The sequence below is a fragment of the Neofelis nebulosa genome, chromosome X (genome assembly GCF_028018385.1).
Source record: "Neofelis nebulosa isolate mNeoNeb1 chromosome X, mNeoNeb1.pri, whole genome shotgun sequence".
In the NCBI taxonomy this organism is placed as follows: Eukaryota; Metazoa; Chordata; class Mammalia; order Carnivora; family Felidae; genus Neofelis; species Neofelis nebulosa.
Genome location: NC_080800.1, coordinates 82,251,160 through 82,275,520, shown reverse-complemented (window position 1 = coordinate 82,275,520; position 24,361 = coordinate 82,251,160). Strand labels below are relative to the sequence as shown.

The 24,361-nt window shown below is 39.3% G+C and overlaps 1 protein-coding gene across 4 annotated transcripts in view; it reads left to right on the top strand.

The window, feature by feature from the left end:
• The window catches only part of LOC131502689 (nuclear RNA export factor 2-like), a 45,567-nt gene that overhangs the window by 8,944 nt on the left and 12,262 nt on the right, over positions 1-24,361 (top strand). For 2 of the 4 annotated variants that reach the window (XM_058713589.1, XM_058713588.1), the window contains exon 1: positions 23,744-23,887. The exons of the other annotated variants lie outside the window; for them this stretch is intronic. In XM_058713589.1, the coding sequence (XP_058569572.1) occupies positions 23,875-23,887 (13 nt within the window). In that variant the 5' untranslated portion in view covers positions 23,744-23,874. Of the gene's footprint in view, positions 1-23,743; positions 23,888-24,361 lie in introns of those variants that run through there. 4 annotated transcript variants of the gene reach the window in all.

The window sequence follows — 24,361 nt, the reverse complement described above, 5'->3', positions numbered from 1 at the left end:
TATTGTGCTATGTAATGAGTCAACAGGAGTAGTGCTTCTCCCCAAGCACCTGACAAAACCCAAACCCAGCCTTATGTACAAGTATAGTGTAGACATGAAAGTATAAATATTCCACATTCCAACCACCCATTTATAAACACAGTTGACATTCTTATGTTCTTTTACCTTGACTTCTTTATGTTTTTATTTATAAATCAGAATATAAATTTCCACTAATATTTACTTCTGAGTAATATGATGTACATTTTTTAATTGTGGTGAAAAAACACATAACATAAAATTTACCATCATAACCATTTCTAAGTGTATAGTTCAGTACTGTTAAGTGTACTCACATTGTTGTGAAACCGATCTCCAGAACTTTTTCATCTTGCAAAACTGAAACTCTTTGCCCTCTTCCCCCAGCCCCTGGTAACTACCATTCTACTATCCATTTCTATGAATTTGACTAGATATCTCATTAAGAGTGGAATCCTACAGTGTTTGTCTTATTGTGACCAGCTTATTTAATTTAGCATAATGTTGTCAAGTTTCATCCATCTTGTAGCATGTGACAGGATTTCCTTCCTTTTTAAGTCTGAATAATATTCTACTGTATGTATACAGCAGAATTTGTTTACAGCAGAATTTGTTTACCTATCGATCCATCAATGAACAGTTTACCATCTACTTCTTGGCTTTTTCTGAATAATGCTATGAACATGGGTGTGCAAATATCTCTTTGAGACTCTGCTTTCAATTCTGTGAATATATACACCCAGAACTGGGATTGCTGAGTCATATTGTGGTTCTATTTTTAATTTTTTGAGGAATCTCCATACTATTTTCCATAGAGGCTGTACTGTTTTTGCACTCCCACCAATAGTGCATAAGGGTTCCTATTTCTTCACATACTTTGCTAACACTTTGTGTGTGTGTGTGTTTTTTGTAGCCATTCTAATGGGTATGGGTGATATTTCACTGTGTTTTTTTATTTACATCCCTCTGCTGATTAATGATGTTTCCTTCTATTCCTAGTTTGTCAAATGTGTTTTTTTTTTTACTTTTTTAAACATTTTTTAAATGTTCATTTATTTTTGAGAAAGAAAGAGAGACACAGAGTGTGAGCAGGGGAGGAGCAGAGAGGGAGGGAGACACAGAATCCGAAGCAGTCTCCAGGCTCCGAGATGTCAGCACAGAGCCTGATGCGGGGCTCGCACCCACCCACGAGCTGTGAGATCATGACCTGAGCCAAAGTCGGATGCCCAACCGACTGAGCCACCCAGGTGCCCCCCCTTTTCTTTTACTTTTTTTTTTTTTAACATTTATTCAGCTTTTGAGAGACAGAGCATGAACGGGGAAGGGGCAGAGAGAGAAGGAGACACAGAATCTGAAATAGGCTCCAGGCTCTGAGCTGTCAGCACAGAGTCTGATTCAGGGCTCAAACCCATGAACCACGAGATCATGACCTGAGCCAAAGTCATATGGTAAACCAACTGAACCACCCAGGGACCCCAATGTATAAACCTTTTAATGTGCTGTTGAATTTGGTTTGTTCATATTTTTTTTGAAGATTTTGCACCAGTATTCACCAGGGGTTATTGGTCTATAGTTTCCTTAAGTGTCAGTCTGGCTTTATTATAAGGGTAATGCTGGTCTTACAGAGTACATTTAGAAGTGTTCCTTCATCAATATTTTTGAAAAGTTTCATTTGGCATTCATTCTTTAAATATTTGAGAGAATTCTCTAGTGAAGGCCTCTGGTCCTGGGCTTTACCTTATTGGGAATTTTTTGATAATTGAATCACTCTCTTTGCTCATTATTGATCTGTTCAGATTTTCTTTTTTTTTTTAATTTAAATTCAAGTTAACATACAGTGTAGTACTGGTCCCAGGAGTAGAACCCAGTGATCCATCATTTCCTCCAACATCCAGTGCTCATCTCAAGTGGTGTCCTTAGTGCCCATCACCATTTAGCCCATCCTTCCACCCACCTCCCAAGCAAACTGCTTGTTTGTTCTCTGTATTTAAGAGTCTATTATGGTTTGCTTTCCCCTCTGCTTTTATGTTATTTTTTCTTCCCTTCCCCTATGTTCATCTCTTGTTTCTTAAATTCCACAAATGAGTGAAACCATATGATATTTGTCTTTGTCTGGCTGATTATTTCACTTAGCATAATACACTCTATTTCCATCCATATTGCTGCAAATAGCAAGATTTCATTCTTTTTGATCGCCACTTAATATTCCATTGTGTATATAGATATAGATACAGATATACATATAGATATAGATGATCGTTATAATTCAGCCTTGGTATTTTGGTGTTTTTCTAGGGATACATTTCTTCTAAGCTTTCCAATTCACTGGAATGCAATTGTTCATAGTATATTGTTATAATTCTTTTCATTTCTGTAGTATCAGTTGTAATGTCCATCTTTCCTTTTTTTATTTTAGTTATTGGAATCTTTATTTTTTTAGTGAGTCTTATCTAAAGGTTTGTCTATTTTATCTTTTCAAAAAACTACTTAGTTTCATTGATTTTTTTCTATTTTTCTCAAGAAAGGATCATGGTGAATAATTCTTTTAATGTACTGTTGAATTCAATTTGCTAGTATCTTGTTGAGAATTTTTGTTGTCATGTTGATCAGGGATATTGGCCTATAATTCTCCTTTTTAGTGGGGTCTTCGTTTGGTTTAAGAATCAAGGTAATTCTGGCTTCATAGAATGAGTTTGGAAGCTTTCCTTCCATTTCTATTTTTTGGAACAGTTTGAGAAGAATAGGTATTTAGTCTCCTTTAAATGTCTCGTGGAATTCCCCTGGGAAGCCATCTGGCCCAGGACTCTTGTTTGTTGGGAGATTTTTGATTACTGATTCAATTTCTTTCGTGGTTATGGACGTGTTCAAATTTTCTATTTCTTCCTGTTTGAGTTTTGGTAGTGTGTGAGTTTCTAGGACTCTGTCCATTTCTTCCACATTGTCCAGTTTGTTGGCATATAATTCTTCATAGTATTCTCTTATAATTATATTTCTGTAGTGTTGGTTGTGATCTCCCCTCTTTCATTTGTAACTTTATCTATTTGGGTTCTTTCTTTTCTTTTTAAGAAGTATGGCAAGAAGTTATCAATTTTTTTGTTTTCTTTTCTTTTATTATTTAAAAGAATAATACATTGACTTTATTTTTTTTGGTGTACAGTTCTACAAATTTTAACCCATGTGTAGATTTTATAACCATCTCCACTGGATACAAAACAATTCTGTCACTCCAAAAACCTCCCTCATGCTGTAAGTCTATAGTCATGCCCTCCCAAACCCCAATGCCTGGCAACCACTGATTCTTTATCATTATAATTTTATTTGAGAATGTTATTTAAATGGAATTATATAGCATTTAACCTTTTGAGACTGGCTTCTTTCACTTAGCAAAATGCCTTTGAGATTTATACAAATTGTTACATGTATCAATAGTTTTTTCCCCCACTTATCGTGTATTATATAAAGTAACCATAGTTTATTTACTCTTTGGAGGACATTTATGTTTTAGTGATTATGAGTAGCTCCTTTTAATTTGTACCTAAGTTTTTTTCTCTCTGAGGTAAACACTCAGGAGTGGGATTGCTGTGTCATACGGTAAGCGTATGTGTAAATTCCTAGGAAACTGCTAAACTGTTTTCCAGGGTGACTGTACCATTTTGCATTTCATGAACAGTGTAGGAGAGTTCTGGTTGCTCTGGAACTTCTGAGCTCATGGTATTTTATATCATCACCATTTTAATAGGTGTATACAAATATCTCATTGTGGGGCTTTTTAAAATTTAAATTAAAGTTAGTTAACCTACAGCGTAGTCTTTGCTTCAGGAGTAGAACCCAGTGATTCATCTCTTATTTATCACACCCAGTGCTCATCCCTACAAGTGTCCTCCTTAATGTCCATCACTCATTAGCCTATCCCCCCCACCTGCCTCCCATCCAGCAACCTTCAGTTTGTTCTCTGTATTTAAGAGTCTCTTATGGTTTGCCTCCCCCTCTGTTTTCATCTTATTTTTCTTTCCCTTCCTCTGTGTTCATCTATTCTGTTTTTTAAATTCCACATATGAATTAAAACATATATTTGTCTTTCTCTGACTGATTTATTTCACTTAGCATAATAATTCTGGTTTTCCATCCACATTGTTGCAAATGGCAATATTTGTTCTTTTTCATCAAGTAGTATTCCATTGTGTGTGATTATATATACATATAATCTCCATAGACATCCATGACATCCATGTCATCAGTTGATGGACATTTGGACTCTTTCCATAGTTTGGCTATTTATTGTTGATAATGCTGCTATAAACATTGGGGCGCATGTGTTCCTATGAGTCAGCATGTTTGTATCCTTTAGATAAATACCTAGTCGAGCAATTGCTGGATTGTAAGGTAGTTCTATTTTTAATTTTTTGAGGAATCTCCATACTGTTTTCCACAGTGGTTGCATCAGTCTGTATTCCCACCAACAGTGCAAAAGTGTTCCCCTTTCTCTGCATCCACCAACATCTGTTGTTTCCTGAGTTGTTAATTTTAGCCATTCTGACAGGTGTGAGGTGGTATCTCATTGTGGTTTTGATTTGTATTTCCTTGATGATGGGTGATTTTGAGCATCTTTTCATGTGTCTGTTAAGCCATCTGGATGTCTTCTTTGGAAGAATGTTCATTTCTTCTGCCCATTTCTTCACTGGATTATTTGGTTTTTTGGGTTTATCAATTTTGTTTGTTTTTTCAAAAGACCAGCTTTTAGGTTCATTAATCTGTTCTACTGGAGTTTTTAATTTTGTTCTGGTATTGTTTATTTCTGCCATAATCTTTATTATTTCCCTTCTTCTGCTGGATTTGGGCCTTATTTGCTGGTCCTTTTCTAGCTCCTTTAGGGGTAAGGTTAGATTTTGTATTTGGGACCTTTCTTGCTTCTTGAGATAGGTCTGAATTGCAATGTACTTTCCTCTTAGGACTGCCTTTGCAACATCCTAAAGGGTTTGGACTGTCATGTTTTCATTTTCATTTGCTTCCACGCATTTTTTAATTTCTCCTTTAATTTTCTGGTTAATCCCTTCATTCTTCAGTAGGATGTTCTTTAACCTGCATGTATTTGAGGGCATTCCAGATTTTTTCTTGTGGTTGATTTCAAGTTTCATACCATTGTGATCTGAAAATGTGCATGGTATGATTTCAATTCTTTTATATTTATTGAGGGCTGTTTTGTGACTCAGTATGTGATCTATCTTGGAGAATGTTCCATGTGCACTCGAGAAGAATGTGTATTCTTCTGCTTTAGGATGAAAAGTTCTGAATATATCTGTCAAGCTCATCTGGTCCAGTGTATCATTCAGGGCCATTGTTTCTTTATTTATTTTCTGCTTAGATGATCTGTCCATTGTTGTAAGTGGAATATTAAAGTCACCTGCAATTACCGTATTCTTATCAATAATATTGCTTATGTTTGTGATTAATTGTTTTATATATCTGGGTGCTTTCAAATTGGATGCATAAACATTTATAATTGTTAGCTCTTCTTGATGGATAGACCCTGTAATTATGATATAATGCCCTTCTTCATCTCTTGTTACAACATTTAGTTTAAAATCTAGTTTGTCTGATAAAAGTATGGCTATTCCAGCTTTCTTTTAACTTCCAGTAGCATACCCTAACTTTCAATCTGAAGGTGTCCTCAGGTCTAAAATGGGTGTCTTGTAGGCAACAAATAAATAGATGGATCTTGGTTTTTATCCATTCTGATACCCTATATCTTTTGATTGGAGCATTTAGTCCATTTACACTCAGCATTATTATTGAAAGATACGGATTTAGTGGTATTGTGTTATCTGTAGGTTTCATGCTTGTGGTGATGTCTCTGGTCCTTTGTAGTCTTTGCAACATTCCACTCACAGAGACACCCTTAGGATCTCTTGTAGGGCTGGTTTAGTGGTGATGAACTCCTTCAGTTTTTATTTGTCTGGGAAAACTTTTATCTCTCCTTCTATTCTGAATAACAGCCTTGCTGGATAAAGGATTCTTGGCTGCATATTTTTCCTATTCAGCACATTGAATATTTCTTGCCACTTCCTTCTGGCTTGCCAAGTTTCAGTAGATGGGTCTGCTATGACCCTTATGTGCCTACCCTTGTAGGTTAAGTCCCATTTGTCCCTAGCTGCTTTCAGAATTCTCTCTTTATCTTTGTATTTTGCCAGTTTCACTATGATATGTCGTGCTGAAGATTGATTCCTGTTACATCTGAAGGGAGTTCTCTGTGCCTCCTGGATTTCCCTGTCTGTTTCCTTACCCAGATTGGGTAAGTTCTTAGCTATAATTTGCCGCTTTCTTTCTCTTCTTCTGGAACTCCTAGGAGATGGATATTATTATGTTTTATTGAATCACTAAGTTCTCTAATTCTTCCTTCGTGGTCTGGAATTTTTTTATTTCTCTTTTTCTCAGCTCCATCTTTTTCCATAATTTTATCTTCTATTTCATTTAATTTCCGCTCTGCTTCTTCAATCGTCACTGTCACCAGATCTAGTTTATTTTGTACCTCATTTACGGCATTTCTTAATTCATCATAACTATTGTTTAGTTCCTTGATCTCTGCAGCAATAGATTCTCTGCTGTACTCTATGCTTTTTATCAAGCCCAGTGATTAATCTTATGACTATTATTCTAAATTTTGAGGGGCGCCTGGGTGGCTCAGTCGGTTAAGCGTCCGACTTCAGCTCAGGTCACGATCTCGTGGTCCGTGAGTTTGAGCCCCATGTCAGGCTCTGGGCTGATGGCCCAGAGCCTGGAGCCTGCTTCCGATTTTGTGTCTCCTTCTCTCTCTGCCCTTCCTCCGTTCATGCTCTGTCTCTCTCTCTGTCTCAAAAATAAATAAACGTTAAAAAAATTTAAATTTTGATCAAATATATTGTTTATATCTGTTTTGAGAAATTCCTTAGCTGTCATTTCTTCCTGGAATTTCTTTTGAGGAGAATTTTTCCATTTCATCATCTTGGCTAGTTTTCTGTCCCTTATGTGTTTTAAAAGCTTGTTATGTGTCCTGCACCTGTGAGCACTACTGTATTAAAGAGAGGTCATATGCTGTCCAGGGCCTGGCCCTTCAGGAGCTGTGTTTTGGAGTGTGTTGCATGCTATTGTTGTGACTCTGATTGCTTTATCTCCCTACTCGTAGTGATGTTTTGGACCCTCCACCAGGTGCTCTTTGATTTGTTCATTGAAGTAACCTTGGAAAAAAATTTTTTTTACAAAAGAAAAAAGGTGGGGGCACTGGTGGAAAAGGCCATATCCCATACAAAGAGAGAAATGACAGGGGAAGGAAAAAGAAAAGAAAAGAAAAATGATCAGGCAGAGAAACTATACAGCTTAATCCAGAGAGAGAGAGGAAAATAAAGAAGGAGATAGAGAACAGGTATAAAGAGAATACATTAAATATGTCTGCTGAAACAAACCAACAGCTGGAATAACCCGACTAGAGAAGGGAAGAAATAAGAAGGAGAAAAGGAAGATATATATTAATATATGCCTATATATATCAATATTAGTATTAATATTAATATATATTGTATATAAAATAAGAATTGCCCAAGAATTAAATCAGAAAATGCAAAACCGCTGGGTGCCTTGGAACCCGTGGTAGCACTGATCTGGAGGAGGGGTTGTCTGGATGGTCAGCATCAATCTCATTCATGTAGATACACAGTTACCAGGTGTGGAGGGGCGAGGTTTGGTGTAGGCAGGTCCTGCCTCCACTATGGACATGTTGTCCTTTCCCTGAAGCCCCACCTTGTTGGTGATGGGGAGAAAAACGGCGACAATCCAGTCTCTCCTCAGGGGCTAGAGCGGGCTCTTTTTTTCCCCCACCCACAGTCTCTGGTGCCTCCCTGGAGTTCACCTGGGATTCAAACCCAGATGTCTTAACAGGTTCTGCTCTGCACGCACCCGGTTCCAGGGAAGTGCCACTCACCCAGCCAATAAATGCCCTCTGGCTAGAGGGCACAGGTAGGGTCCTTTGTCCTTTGAACCTGCATACCTTCTTCCCACAGCACTCAAGGGAGGGAATTGCTTTCTCCCACTGCGGACTGTGCCTCTGGACTAGTAACCGGGGCGAGGACTGGCTCCCCTCCTCCCCAGGTGCTGGCACAGGACAGCTGGCCCCAGTCTGAAGAAAGCCCTGCAGTTAGAGATTGGATCTTTCTCCGTTTTTTTTTTTCTGATCCCCTCTCCGTGGTTTTTCTCTTGTCCAAATACAGTCCTACACTTCCACACCTTCTCTTTCTCTTCCCTTTGTCTCTTCACAGAAGGGGATCCCTCCCCTCCATGCCTATGCAGCCCGTTTTATCTCTCCCAATTTGCAAACACCTATAGCCTGCCAGGTTGTCCCCGTGGGTCCCTGGAGACGTCTGTCACTCTGCAGCTAGACTCTCGGAATTCAAAGTCCTCTGGCCTTAACACTGCTGTATTTGAGGGACGACTTCTCTATCATGTTGGTGCATCTCCTACTCTGGCTTTCTTTTGACCTCCAGTTCTCCATCCCCTCTCTTGCAATCTGCAGGTATCATTAGGTCTAAAATGAGTCTCCTGTAGGCAGCAGATAGATGGGTCTTGTTTTCTTATCCATTCTGATACATATCTTTTTTTTTTAATGTTTATTTATTCCTTGAGAGAGAGAGAGCATTGAGCAAGGAAGAGGCAGAGAGAGGGAGACAGAATCCGAAGCAGGTTCCAGGCTCCAAGCTGTCAGCACAGAGCCCGACACAGAGCTCAAACCCACTAACTGCGAGATTATGGCCTGAGCCAAAGTCAGACGCTCAACCAACTGAACCACCCAGGTGCCCCTACCCTATATCTTTTGATTGGAGCATTTAGTCCATTTACATTCAGAGTTATTATTAAAATATAGGAATTTAGTGCCATTATGTTATCTCTAGTTGGCATTTCTGGTGATGTTCTCTGATATTTTGTAGTCTTTGTTGCTTTGGTCTTCTTTTTTTCCCCACTCAGAGAGTCCCCCTTAGAATTTCTTGCAGGGCTGGTTCAGTGGTCACAAACTCCTATAGTTTTTGTTTGTCTGGGAAACTCTTTATCTCTACTTCTATTCTGAATGGCAGCTTTGCTGGATAAAGAATTCTTGGCTGCATATATTTCCCATTCAGCATGTTGAATATTTCCTACCACTCCCTTCTGGCCTGCCAAGTTTCAGTGCACAGGTCTGTGGCTAACCTTATGTGTCTACTCTTGTAGATTTAGAACGTTCTCTCCATAGCTGCTTTCAGAATTCTCTTTATCTTTGTATTTTGCAAGTGTCACTATTGTATGTTGTGGTGTTGACCTTTACTTGTTGATTTTAAAGGGAGATCTCTGTACCTCTTGGACTTGGAGGCCTGTGTCCCTCCCCAGACTCGGGAAGTTCTGAGCTATAATTTCTTCAAATAAACCTTCTGCCCCTTTTTCTCACTCTTCCTCTTCTGATACTGCTATAATATGGACATTGTTTCATTTCATGGAATCAGTTAGTTCTCTAAGTCTCCCCTCATGCTCTTGTAATTTCTTTTCTCTCTTATTTCACCTTCATTATTTTCCATAATTTTATATTCTATTTCACCTATTCTCTCCTCAGCTTCTGCAATCCTCACTGTCACTGTATCCAGTTTATTTTGCATCTCACTTATATCATTTTTTAATTCATGCTGACTAGTTCTTAGGTCTTTGATCTCTGCAGCAAGGGTTTCTCTGGTGTCTTCTATGCTTTTTTCAAGCCTAGCTAGTAGTCTTATGACTGCTGTTCTAAATCTTTGTTCAGATATATTTCTTATATCTGTTTTGAGCAAGTCCCTGGCTGTGAATTCTTCTTGACCTTTCTTTTGGGGATAATTCCTCTGTCTTGTCATTTTGTTTTTGTTTTTTTTTTTAATGTTTGTTTGTTTGTTTATTTATTTATTTTTTATTTTTTTAATATATGAAATTTACTGTCAAATTGGTTTCCATACAACACCCAGTGCTCATCCCAAAAGGTGCCCTCCTCAATAAACATCACCCACCCTACCCTCCCTCCCACCCCCCATCAACCCTCAGTTTGTTCTCAGTTTTTAACACTCTCTTATACTTTGGCTCTCTCCCACTCTAACATCTTTTTTTTTTTCCTTACCCTCCCCCATGGGTTTCTGTTACGTTTCACAGGATCCACATAAGAGTGAAACCATATGGTATCTGTCTTTCTCTGTATGGCTTATTTCACTTAGCATCACACTCTCTAGTTCCATCCACGTTGCTACAAAATGCCATCTTTCATTCTTTCTCATTGCCACGTAGTATTCCATTGTGTATATAAACCACAATTTCTTTATCCATTCATCAGTTGATGGACATTTCGGCTCTTTCCATAATTTGGCTATTGTTGAGAGTGCTGCTATAAACATTGGGGTACAAGTGCCCCTATGCATCAGTACTCCTGTATCCCTTGGGTAAATTCCTAGCAGTGCTATTGCTGGGTCATAGGGTAGGTCTATTTTTAATTGTCTGAGGAACCTCCACACTGCTTTCCAGAGCGGCTGCACCAATTTGCATTCCCACCAACAGTGCAAGAGGGTTCCCGTTTCTCCACATCCTCTCCAGCATCTATAGTCTCCTGATTTCTTCATTTTGGCCACTCTGACTGGCGTGAGGTGATATCTGAGTGTGGTTTTGATTTGTATTTCCCTGATAAGGAGCGACGTTGAACATCTTTTCATGTGCCTGTTGGCCATCTGGATGTCTTCTTTAGAGAAGTGTCTATTCATGTTTTCTGCCCATTTCTTCACTGGGTTATTTGTTTTTCGGGTGTGGAGTTTGGTGAGCTCTTTATAGATTTTGGATACTAGCCCTTTGTCCGATATGTCATTTGCAAATATCTTTTCCCATTCCGTTGGTTGCCTTTTAGTTTTGTTGGTTATTTCCTTTGCTGTGCAGAAGCTTTTTATCTTCATAAGGTCCAGTAATTCACTTTTGCTTTGCCTTTGGGAATGTGTCGAGTAAGATTCCTATGGCTGAAGTCAGAGAGGTCTTTTCCTGCTTTCTCCTCTAGGGTTTTGATGGTTTCCTGTCTCACATTCAGGTCCTTTATCCATTTTGAGTTTATTTTTGTGAATGGTGTGAGAAAGTGGTCTAGTTTCAACCTTCTGCATGTTGCTGTCCAGTTCTCCCAGCACCATTTGTTAAAGAGACTGTCGTTTTTCCATTGGATGTTCTTTCCTGCTTTGTCAAAGATTAGTTGGCCATACGTTTGTGGGTCTAGTTCTGGGGTTTCTATTCTACTCCATTGGTCTATGTGTCTGTTTTTGTGCCAATACCATGCAGAATTGATGATTACAGCTTTGTAGTAGAGGCTAAAGTCTGGGATTGTGATGCCTCCTGCTTTGGTCTTCTTCTTCAAAATTACTTTGGCTATTCGGGGCCTTTTGTGGTTCCATATGAATTTTAGAATGGCTTGTTCTAGCTTCGAGAAGAATGCTGGTGCAATTTTGATTGGGATTGCATTGAATGTGTAGATAGCTTTGGGTAGTATTGACGTTTTGACAATATTTATTCTTCCAATCCATGAGCAGGGAATGTCTTTCCATTTCTTTATATCTTCTTCAATTTCCTTCATAAGCTTTCTATAGTTTTCAGCATACAGATCTTTTACATCTTTGGTTAGATTTATTCCTAGGTATTTTATGCTTCTTGGTGCAATTGTGAATGGGATCAGTTTCTTTATTTGTCTTTCTGTTGCTCCATTGTTAGTGTATAAGAATGCAACTGATTTCTGTACATTGATTTTGTATCCTGCAACTTTGCTGATTTCATGTATCAGCTCTAGCAGACTTTTGGTGGAGTCTATCGGACTTTCCATGTATAATATCATGTCATCTGCAAAAAGCGAAAGGTTGACTTCATCTTTGCCAATTTTGATGCCTTTGATTTCCTTTTGTTGTCTGATTGCTGAAGCTAGAACTTCCGGCACTATATTAAACAACAGCAGTGAGAGTGGGCATCCTTGTCGTCTTCCTGATCTCAGGGAAAAAGCTCTCAGTTTTTCCCCGTTGAGGATGATGTTAGCTGTGGGCTTTTCATAAATGGCTTTTATGATCTTTAAGTATGTTCCTTCTATCCCGACCTTCTCAAGGGTTTTTATTAAGAAAGGGTGCTGGATTTTGTCAAAGGCCTTTTCTGCATCGATTGACAAAATCATATGGTTCTTCTCTTTTTTTTTTTTTGTTAATGTGATGTATCACGTTGATTGATTTGCGAATGTTGAACCAGCCCTGCATCCCAGGAATGAATTCCACTTGATCATGGTGAATAATTCTTTTTATATGCTGTTGAATTCGATTTGCTAATATCTTATTGAGAATTTTTGCATCCATATTCATCAGGGATATTGGCCTGTAGTTCTCTTTTTTTACTGGGTCTCTGTCTGTTTTAGGAATCAAAGTAATACTGGCTTCCTAGAATGAGTCTGGAAGTTTTCCTTCCCTTCCTATTTCTTGGAATAGCTTGAGAAGGATAGGTATTATCTCTGCTTTAAACGTCTGGTAGAACTCCCCTGGGAAGCCATCTGGTCCTGGACTCTTATTTGTTGGGAGATTTTTGATAACCGATTCAATTTCTTCGCTGGTTATGGGTCTGTTCAAGCTTTCTATTTCCTCCTGATTGAGTTTTGGAAGAGTGTGGGTGTTTAGGAATTTGTCCATTTCTTCAAGGTTGTCCAATTTGTTGGCATATAATTTTTCATAGTATTCCCTGATAATTGTTTGTATCTCTGAGGGATTGGTTGTAATCATTCCATTTTCATTCATGATTTTATCTATTTGGGTCATCTCCCTTTTCTTTTTGAGAAGCCTGGCTAGAGGTTTGTCAATTTTGTTTATTTTTTCAAAAAACCAACTCTTGGTTTCGTTGATCTGCTCTACAGTTTTTTTAGATTCTATATTATTTATTTCTGCTCTGATCTTTATGATTTCTCTTCTTCTGCTGGGTTTAGGCTGCCTTTGCTGTTCTGCTTCTATTTCCTTTAGGTGTGCTGTTAGATTTTGTATTTGGGATTTTTCTTGTTTCTTGAGATAGGCCTGGATTGCAATGTATTTTCCTCTCAGGACTGCCTTCGCTGCATCCCAAAGCGTTTGGATTGTTGTATTTTCATTTTCGTTTGTTTCCATATATTTTTTAATTTCTTCTCTAATTGCCTGGTTGACCCACTCATTCGTTAGTAGGGTGTTCTTTAACCTCCATGCTTTTGGAGGTTTTCCAGACTTTTTCCTGTGGTTGATTTCAAGCTTCATAGCATTGTGGTCTGAAAGTATGCATGGTATAATTTCAATTCTTGTAAACTTATGAAGGACTGTTTTGTGACCCAGTATATGATCTATCTTGGAGAATGTTCCATGTGCCCTCGAGAAGAAAGTATATTCTGTTGCTTTGGGATGCAGAGTTCTAAATATATCTGTCAAGTCCATCTGATCCAATGTATCATTCAGGGCCCTTGTTTCTTTATTGACTGTGTGTCTAGATGATCTATCCATTTCTGTAAGTGGGGTGTTAAAGTCCCCTGCAATTACCACATTCTTATCAATAAGGTTGCTTATGTTTATGAGTAATTGTTTTATACATTTGGGGGCTCTGGTATTCGGCGCATAGACGTTTATAATTGTTAGCTCTTCCTGATAGATAGATAGATAGATAGCTCTTCTTCATCTCTTGTTACAGCCTTTAATTTAAAGTCTAGTTTGTCTGATATAAGTATGGCTACTCCAGCTTTCTTTTGGCTTCCAGTAGCATGATAAATAGTTCTCCATCCCCTCACTCTCAATCTAAAGGTGTCCTCAGATCTCAAATGAGTCTCTTGTAGACAGCAAATAGATGGGTCTTGTTTTTTTATCCATTCTGATACCCTATGTCTTTTGGTTGGCGCATTTAATCCATTTACATTCAGTGTTATTATAGAAAGATACGAGTTTAGAGTCATTGTGATGTCTGTATGTTTTATGCTTGTAGCGATGTCTCTGGTACTTTGTCTCACAGGATCTCCCTTAGGATCTCTTGTAGGGCTGGTTTAGTGGTGACAAATTCCTTCAGTTTTTGTTTGTTTGGGAAGACCTTTATCTCTCCTTCTATTCTAAATGACAGACTTCCTGGATAAAGGATTGTCGGCTGCATATGTTTTCTGTTTAGCACACTGAAGATATCGTGCCAAGCCTTTCTGGCCTGCCAAGTTTCAAAAGAGAGATCAGTCACGAGTCTTATAGGTCTCCCCTTATATGTGAGGGCACGTTTATCCCTTGCTGCTTTCAGAATTTTCTCTTTACCCTTGTATTTTGCCAGTTTCACTATGATATGTCGTGCAGAAGATCGATTCAAGTTACGTCTGAAGGGAGTTCTCTGTGCCTCTTGGATTTCAATGCCTTTTTCCTTCCCCAGTTCAGGGAAGTTCTCAGCTATAATTTCTTCAAGTACCCCTTCAGCACCTTTCCCTCTCTCTTCCTCCTCTGGGATACCAATTATGCGTATATTATTTCTTTTTAGTGTATCACTTAGTTCTCTAATTTTCCCCTCATACTCCTGGATTTTTTTATCTCTCTTTCTCTCAGCTTCCTCTTTTTCCATAACTTTATCTTCTAGTTCACCTATTCTCTCCTCTGCCTCTTTAATCCGAGCTGTCGTCGTTTCCATTTTGTTTTGCATTTCGTTTAAAGCGCTTTTCAGCTCCTCGTGACTGTTCCCTAGTCCCTTGATCTCTGTGGCAAGAGATTCTCTGCTGTCCTCTATATGGTTTTCAAGCCCAGCGATTAATTTTATGACTATTATTCTAAATTCACTTTCTGGGGGCGCCTGGGTGGCGCAGTCGGTTAAGCGTCCGACTTCAGCCAGGTCACGATCTCGCGGTCCGTGAGTTCGAGCCCCGCGTCAGGCTCTGGGCTGATGGCTCGGAGCCTGGAACCTGTTTCCAATTCTGTGTCTCCCTCTCTCTCTGCCCCTCCCCCGTTCATGCTCTGTCTCTCTCTGTCCCAAAAATAAATAAAAAACGTTGAAAAAAAAATTTTTTTTAAAAAAAATAAAAAAAAAATAAATTCACTTTCTGTTATATTATTTAAATCCTTTTTTATCAGTTCATTAGCTGTTGTTATTTCCTGGAGATTCTTCTGAGGGAAATTCTTCCGTTTGGTCATTTTGGATAGTCCCTGGAGTGGTGAGGACCTGCAGGGCACTTTCCCCGTGCTGTGGTGTATAACTGGAGTTGGTGGGCGGGGCCACAATCCGACCTGATGTCTGCCCCCAGCCCACCGCTGGGGCCACGGTCAGACTGGTGTGTGCCTTCCTTTCCCCTCTCCTAGGGTCGGGATTCACTGTGGGGTGGCGTGGCCCGTCTGGGCTACTTGCCCACTGCCAGGCTTGTGGTGCTGGGGATCTGGCGTATTAGCTGGGGTGGGTAGGCAAGGTGCACGGGGGCAGGAGGGGCAGGCTTAGCTCGCTTCTCCTTAGGTGATCCACTTCAGGAGGGGCCCTGTGGCAGCGGGAGGGAGTCAGATCCGCTGCTGGAGGTTTGGCTCCACAGAAGCACAGAGTTGGGTGTTTGCGCAGAGTGAGCAAGTTCCCTGGCAGGAACTGGTTCCCTTTGGGATTTTGGCTGTGGGATGGGTGGGGGAGATGGCGCTGGCGAGCGCCTTTGTTCCCCACCAAACTGAGCTCTGTCGTCCGGGGGCTCAGCAGCTCTCCCTCCCTTTGTCCTCCAGCCTTCCCGCTTTCTGAGCAGAGCTGTTAACTTATGACCTCCCAGACGCTAAGTCGCGCTTGCTGTCAGAACACAGTCCATCAGGCCCCTCTGCTTTTGCCTGCCAGACTCGGGGACTCTGCTGGCCGGCGAGCCGCCCCTCCGCCCTGGCTCCCTCCCGCCAGTCCGTGGAGTGTGCACCGCCTCGCCGCCCTTCCTACCCTCTTCTGTGGGCCTCTTGTCTGCGCTTGGCTCCGGAGACTCCGTTTTGTTAATCCTCTGGCGGTTTTCTGGGTTATTTAGGCAGGTGTAGGTGGAATCTAAGTGATCGGCAGGACGCGCAGTGAGCCCAGCGTCCTTCTACACCGCCATCTTCCCTCCCTCTGTTAGAGGATCTAGCCACACCGTGTCTTGTCATTTTGGCTAAGTTTCCATCTTTTCATATTTTAAGAACTTGTTATGTTTTCTGCACCTGAATGCACAACTATATTAAAAAGTAGTCATATATTCTCCAGGGCCTGGCATTTCAGGAAGTGTTTCTTTTTTTTGCTGTGTGCCCTTTGCTGTTGCATTTTGGTTGCTCCTTACCACGAGTCAGTTCTCTGCAGAGCTACTTCTTGCTTCCAGTGGTGGATTATTTGGCTAGTTAAATAACTAGGTGTGCTTTGATTTATTTGTTGATTTAAACCTGGAACAAAAGGAGCTGGGAAGCCTGATTCCATAAAAAGAGAAAAATAAAGGGAACAAAAAAACCCCAGATAATCAAAAAACTATAAGGCTGATTCCAAAGGGGAAAAAAAAGGCAACAAAAAGCAAAAAAAAAAAAAAAAAAAAAAAACAGAAAAGAAAGAAAAAGAAAAGAATAAAAAAAGCCTGGTCCAAAAACAAGAGAAAAGTAAATGACAATGAAAAGTAAATGACAAGGAAAAAAGAAAAGAAAAGAGAATAGAAAAGAAAAGAAAAGAAAAGAGAAAAGAAAAGAAGAGAAAAGGAACTATGCACCTGATTCCAAAAGAAAAGGAAAAAAAGGAGGATAAAAAGAAAAAAAAGAGTTGTCTGTTGGTGCCTGGGAGGTGCTGGCTGTGCTGGTCTAGAGGAGAGGCTGGATGCATTGGCTCAGTCAGTCTTGCACCAGTAAATAAGCAGTTGCCAGGCATGGTGGAGCAAGCTTTGGTGTAAGTGGGTTCCGCCTACATTAGAGGCTGCCGTGTTGCTCTCTGAAGTCCCACTGTGCTCGTATTGGGGGGGAAATGGTGCCACCCCAATCTCTCCCCTGACTGGGGATCTCAACCCCTGCTGTTCAGGCAGTCCTCACAGAATGGCAAGGACAGTTAGCTTGCCCTGCGCCACAACTCTCCTGTTCTTTTACTTTGGCACTCAGCCTGGATTCAAAATCCAAAGTCTTAAAGGACTCAGCATGGCATAGATCTGCTCTCCTCCCCTGGAGTAGAGCCTTGCCACCCTTCTGATGAAAGGCCTTTGACTGGCACCTGCAGGCTCTTTTGTCCTTGAGAAGGCAATAAACCCCCTTCCAAAAAGTACTCTGGGAAGGTGACTGTTCTTTCCCAGTCCACCTGGAGATCTCTACACCATGCTATGCACTCCAGAGCCAGCTCCCTGCTCTCCAGGGGCATGCACCACAGCTCTGCTCTGGAGAAAGTCACATGCTTCCCAAACCTCATTGTTTGAGCTCCAGATGCTGTTTGTAAAAAAGAACTGGGACCCTCAGTACTTCAGTACTTCTTGCTCCCCATTTCGTGGTCCCAGGAGGTTTTCCTGTTATGCTAACTTGATGCAGCACTATCTCAACACCTCCCTTCTTCTCTCCCTTTTGTCCCTCTACAGAAAGGGTTCCCTCCACTCCACAGCAGCACTGTTTTCCTCTCCCCCAATTCACATCCACATACCTCACACTTGCCAAGCTGTCTCCCTCCCACTGTGGAGATCCTTCTGCCACTCCATAGATCAATTTCCTGGGTGCTTCAAGTAATCTGACCTCAATACAGCTTTGTTTGAGGAAGGAGGCAAGTCTAGGGTCCCCCTACATCTACACCATCTTAACTCCTCCTTCCTCTATTGTTTTTGTTTTCTCCATTTCATTATTACTTGCTTTTATTTAATTATTTACTTTTTTCTGCTTGTTTTGGGTTTAGCTTATCCTTTTTCTAATTTCTTGAACTATAAAAGTATGTTGTTGATTTGGGATCATTCATCTTTTTAATGTACACATTTAAAGCTATAAACTTTCCTTTTAGCACTGCTCATGCTGCATCCCATAAGCTTTGAAATGTTGTATTTTCATTTTAATTTGTCTCAAAGTACTTTCTAATTTCCTTTGTGACTTCTTCTTTGACCCATTGGTTATTTATGAATGTGTTAATTTCAATACAATCATGTATTTTCCAGTTCTCCTCATACTATTGATCTCTAGCTTCATTCCATTGTGTTTGAAAGAGATGCTTTGTATTATTTCAGTCTTCTTGAATTTGCTAAGACTTATTTTATGGCCTTACATGCAGTCTATCCTGGAGAATGTTCCATGTGCACTTGTGAAAAATGTATGCTGTTGGGGGAGCATTTTGTATACATTTGGCCCAATTAATCTATACTGTTGCTCAAGTCCTCTATTTCCTTATTGATCTTTTCTCTGACTGTTGTATCCATCATTGAAAGGTAGGTAGTAAAGTTTCCTACTATTGTGTTGCTATTTCCCTCTTCAATTCTATCAGTTTGCTTCATGTATTTAGGGAGTCTGTAGTTTAGTATTTATAACTGTTGTAGTTTCTTGGTGAATTAATCCTTTTATTATTACATAATGTTTTTCTTTGTCTCTTCTGACAGTTTTTGACCTAATGTATATTTTTTCTGGTATTAGTATAGCCATTGCTGCTCTCTTTTTGTTACGATTTGCATGGAATATCTTTTTCCATCCTTTTGCTTTCAACTTATGTGTGTCCTTAGATCCAAAGTGAGTCTCTTGTAGATACCATATAATTGGATCTTGTTTTTTTCAATCCATTCAGCCTATCTGTGTCTTATGATTGGGGAAATAAATACATTTAAATTTAAAATGATAACTTATGGGGAAGGGCTTACTACTGCCATTTTCTTCATTGTTTTCTGTATGCCTTGTAGCTTTTTTGTCCCTACTTTCATTTCTCACTGCCTTCCTCTGTATTTAATTGATGTTTTGTAGTGATATTCTTTGATTACCTTCTCATTTGCTTTTGTGTATATTCTGTAGGTATTTTGCTTGTGGTTATCATTGTAATTACATAAGATATCTTAAAGTTATAGCATTTGTTTTGAGTTGGTAACAGTTTAACTTCAATTACATACAAAAACTCTACTGCTTTACACCTCCACCTTCCCTACTTTATGCTATTGAGATTGCACATCATATCTTTATATATTGTATATTAATCAACATAGATTTTTAGGTTTTTAAAAATATTTTTGTCATGTAAATTCTTATTGTCATGAAATGCACCAAAGTTACAATAGTACAGGTTACTATATTTGTGCATGTTTTAAACTTTACTGCAGAACATATTATTTTCATACAGCTTACTGTTTTCTTTCTACTATTTTTTCATTTTGAATTGGACTCCCTTTAGCATTTCTTATACAGCAATTCTAGTGATAATGAACTCCCTCAGCTTTCATTTATCTGGAAAGTCTTAATTTCTCCTTCACTTGTGAGGGACAATTTTTCCAGGTACAGTATTCTTGGTTGAGAGTTCCTTTCTTATTTACCTCAGTACTTATAATGTATCATCTCATTCCCTTCTAGCTTACAAAGTTTTGGCTGACAAATCAACTGATAATATTATAAAAAGTTCACTTATACATGATGAACTGCTTTTCTCTTGATGCTTTGACTTTAGACAATTTGATAATATATCTTAGTGTAATTCTTTTTGAATTCATCCTAATTTGAGTTTCTTCAGCTTCTTGAATCTTCATGTCCCTTTCTCTCCTCAGATTTGGGAAGTTTGGGGCCATTATTTTTGCAAGTGAGATCTCTGTCCCTTTCTTTTCTTTCTTGGATTCCCCTCCTACACATATTGCTCTTCTTTATAATGTATCATAAGTCCCATATATTCTCCTTACTTTTCTTTATTCTTTTTTCTTCTTGCTATTCTGACTCACTGATTTCAAATGACCTGTCTTCATATTCACTAATTATCTCATCTGCCTGACCAATTCTACTGTTGAACTCCTGTTACAAAGTTTTCAGTTGTTCTTCTATTTTTCAGCTTTAGAATTTCTGTTTTTTTAAGTTTTTATCACTTTATTGATGATCTCATTTTGTTCAGATATTTTTTTCCTGTTTCATCAAATTGTCTATCTGTTTTCACTGTTAGTTCATTGAGGATCTTTCTTACAGTTATTTTATAAGTCTTTGTCAGACAGCTCATGGATCTGCTTTTTGTTTTAGAGTCAGTTTCTGGAGTTTTGTTCTTTTAATTGGGCCATGTTTCCCTGTTTCTTTGTAGGCCTTGTAGTTTTTGCTGAGACTTGAGCATTAGAAAAACAACTATCTCTGCCAGTTGTTGTATACAGGCTTCATCCAGGGGATGACCTTCGCTAAAGTCAACCTTGCTGAAAGTTCTAAGACCTTTCATAACTTTTCTGATCTCTTTTACTCTCCCTATCATCTGCCTGTGAAACTGAACCTCTAACTTACTGCTCACCTCTGTTTTCAGCACTTTCTAAATTCTGATGCAAGTCAAGTAAGTTTTCTAATCTAAACAAAGCAGAAATTAGTCCTGGATCAGCCCCCTAACAAGCCAGAATGTTGGATACATGGTCTACTTTTGTTTCCATACTAATGAAGGAAAGGGAATATGGGGGAGTTTTTCCCAGTCGTTTCATGGTATGTCACATAGGCAGATGGGCATGAACAGTACTGCAAAACAACATGAATTTTCCTACCCCTTTAGCAAAAATCCCTTCTTGGTTTTATAATGACCTGAGTGCCGTATCTTCTCAGTTGATCTCCAGAGTTCTTACAGAGGTATTCTGGTTCGTATATTGCTGTTAACTCAATGTCTGTGTGGCAGAAGGAAGACCTGTAGCTTCCTGGTCAGCCATGTTTCTTACATCACTCTGTAATACAGTTTTATATCCTGATATTTTTTCTTTCCTATAGTGTCATATAAGGTTCCAGAAGTATTCTATCTTACTTATTTAGCCTAACACTTAAAGCTGAGCCATTTTTTGAATAATAATACATTTTTAGCAACAAATGTAGCAACTGGGAATGTAAGACCCCCTTCAAAACTTTTTGTATGCCTGTTTCAGAGTCTAAGCTTTTTACTTTGGTTCTCTTAATCAGTATGTCAGATCATTTCTCACCAGGGCTATCCCGTTTTACTGTTGCTACTTGGTAAAATACATTAATAGATGGCACCACAATCTTTTCCCATACACCCTTCCATTTTCTTTCTCATTTCCCAGAGGACTAATAACAATAAATGCAAATAACACACATTCATCCTTTACTAAATACCAGATTTTGTACTAAGTAATGACGTAGTAGTAGCTAACTTACTTACCATGCTTATTGGGCCACAGGAATTTCTCCAGGTGTTTTATATGTATTTTCATATATTAACTCAATTGTCACAATTATCTTATGAGGCAAAACTGTGACTATTTTGAATGTAAGAGGAAAAAAAATAAGGTGAGTCACCATGAAGTCAAAGTTACTTTCTTTGGACCATAGAATTTAGCACCACAATTCAAATCTTGATTAATCTGACCTCAAATCCTATGCCCAAAACCAATAATGTGTGACTCCATGTTAGGGCTGAAATGAGCACTGGGACAGGACTCAAAGTCCAGTGGGCAATGATGGGTGTCGTGTCTGGGAACAACATGCCCTGAGCTCCAGACTTCTGTCCAAGAGACTCATCACTGCATGCTGTTCCCCTGTACCATCTCTCCTTTCTCTGTCTTTGTGGGAACTATTTCTCTGTGTGGGAACTGTTTGGCTTGAAGATTAAGTAACAGACAAGTTATACATGGAGAGAAAGGAAGGTTTCCAGAGAGGTGCATATTGCCAGGATGAATTCAGGTCCTCAGAGGCTTCTTCCAGTTGTGTTTCATTTTCTTACCAATGATCACCCTCACCTTTCTGGCCCATACATCCATCCCTTGGCTTTTTTTGCTCTGCATGTAGGGTATCCATGTCCCTTACTTCCCATCTGCCCTTGATTCCAGGGACAATCATTTCTACCCCCTCTTCTGTCAATATCAACCACTCTCTGGTCCCATTGTTTTTCTGTGTCAAAGAGCCTGTAAAGCACAGCCATATAATTATAGGCATATATTTCAGCAGAGAATATTTTGTATGATAAAGTTTAAAAGTGAAATGTCTGGGTCAAAGTGTAAGAATGACTTTCGAATGGTTGAGCATACTCTAGGAAATCAGACTCTCCTGCACTATTAGTGGAGAAGTATATTGGTGTAAATATCTGTAGGAAATTGTCTCTTATAATTTAAGATATTTATGTGCTTCTTCTAGGAAGCTGTAGAACATGGACTCAAATCTTGGAACCACCCTAAATCCCAAGCCATGCTACACTGGGTTATTTGGCCTCCACCATTAGGAATACCTTGTATACAGAAATCTAACACTTTAAATTTGAAAATCAATTCAAATGTTAAAATGACAAGATTTAAAAAAAACAAGAAGGAAAAATTGGCCATATATAATGCATAATACATGAAAAGAAAATGTACATTAGGGTCCAGTTTTCTGTGGCAATGCATTTTCCAACATGATTTGAAATATATGTATGTGTAATCTAATTATGCAAATTTAAAACAGATAATATTAACACATGCCCATGCACACACACACACACACACACACACACACACATTCTTAACTTTTTCTCTGAGACAAGGACGATAATGGTACCACAAAGCTTAACACGCACAGACATGCATGTAGGTCCAGAACAATCATACTACACATACCACATACTCAGTGAGCTATCTGTGCTGGATTTAAGGAAAACGTCTCCTCATTTCTGTCACCAGTTATAAAACCCTCCCTTCCTAAGATAAGAAAATCGGTAGTTTTAGCATTAATCAAGAGGGGGGTAATTAGCTCTATTTCTAACTGTATACTAATGAAAAAATACTAATTCTGCATAAGAAAAGTTCAAAAGATGTTAGTTATACAAACAGGTTATGAAACAGTTCTGCAGCCCATTTTTTATGGAATAAATAGATGTGGGTAGAAATGGTTGAGATGTATGGATTCTCCAAAGTGGTTTTGTTGATCCCAAATCTACATTGTTGTCTACATTCATTTAACAAATACTAATTAAGCCCCATTATACACCAGACACTGACAGCTCAAAGTGACTTCTAACCTGTAAAAACTGTGATCTAAAAAAGATTTGTCCGTTTAGTTCAAGACAGATATCTCCACTTGTTCCAAGGCACCTGGACACTCCCCCTCCCAACCCCCAAGCAAGAGTTACTAGATCCTATTCACAAAACATCATCCCTTGTCTGCTCAAAGAAATCTATCCTTGAGGCCCAAAAGTTCACCATTAAAGTAGAGCCAGCATAGTAACTAGAGGAATACTTAGGATGCCAACCAAAAACTTAGGAGGCAGACCAAAATGTGAGGATACAATCTCTGTTCTGACACTAACTTGACTGAGAAATCCTGGGAAATGGACTTAACCCCTGTGAGCCTAACATTTGTGGTCTGAGAAGGAATTGTAGATACAGTCATCGTGGGGTTTCTGTGAGGAGGTCAAAGAAATCTAATGAGTCTGCCCAACACTGAGCAAATGTTGGCTGCCGTAGGGCAAGTTTTGATTTACTTCTCATCCTGTTCTTTACCTACTATAGCAGGGATGCCATTGCCATGTGCTCAGAGGCCTAGCAATGATGTAGGCAGAATTCCAAAATGACATAGGAAGTAGCCATGTGAATACATATGATGTCATAAATGATACTCGCGACCATTTCTCCATGGGAGGGAGGATCAGTTGGTGCTTGGTGGAGCTTGAGGGGTAACTCAGGCAGCCTGGGTGAGAGGTACCAGGTGATTTGTGATACTCCTGTTATTGCCTTTGATTCCCGCAGAGCGATGGCAAGACAGAGATCTTGTTGAGATGAAAACCTTCAGTAAGTGGATATGCGTGTGCACACACGTGTGTGTGCACGAGGTCCCTATGGCTTTTTAATCACGTCCCCACTCTTCCTGTGAGATTCCCAAAACAAGGCTATGCCTGAGATTGCTCTGGTATGAATCACCTTGATGAGCGAGGCCTCCGTCCCTGTTTAGGCACCCAATTTAGCTGGTCGGTCTGGGGATTGCTGTAGCTGTTAGCTAGCTCACTTTTACACTTTCCCATTGTTGATGTTATTTCTGAAGTAATGTCACTTCTCAAAAATGACTCTGATGCCCCCATACACCATACATTGACCACAAGCCCTTATTCCTCCTTTTAATATTTAAGTTTTTCCTTTAATTGGTGGATTTTCAGGAAAACCGGTTGGTTTCCTGACATTCTCCAAGTGTCATTAATAAGGTTCCTCTTTGTTGTTGTTATTGTTTAGTATCATTATGAACTCATGGTCTTTTAACATGTTGATGAC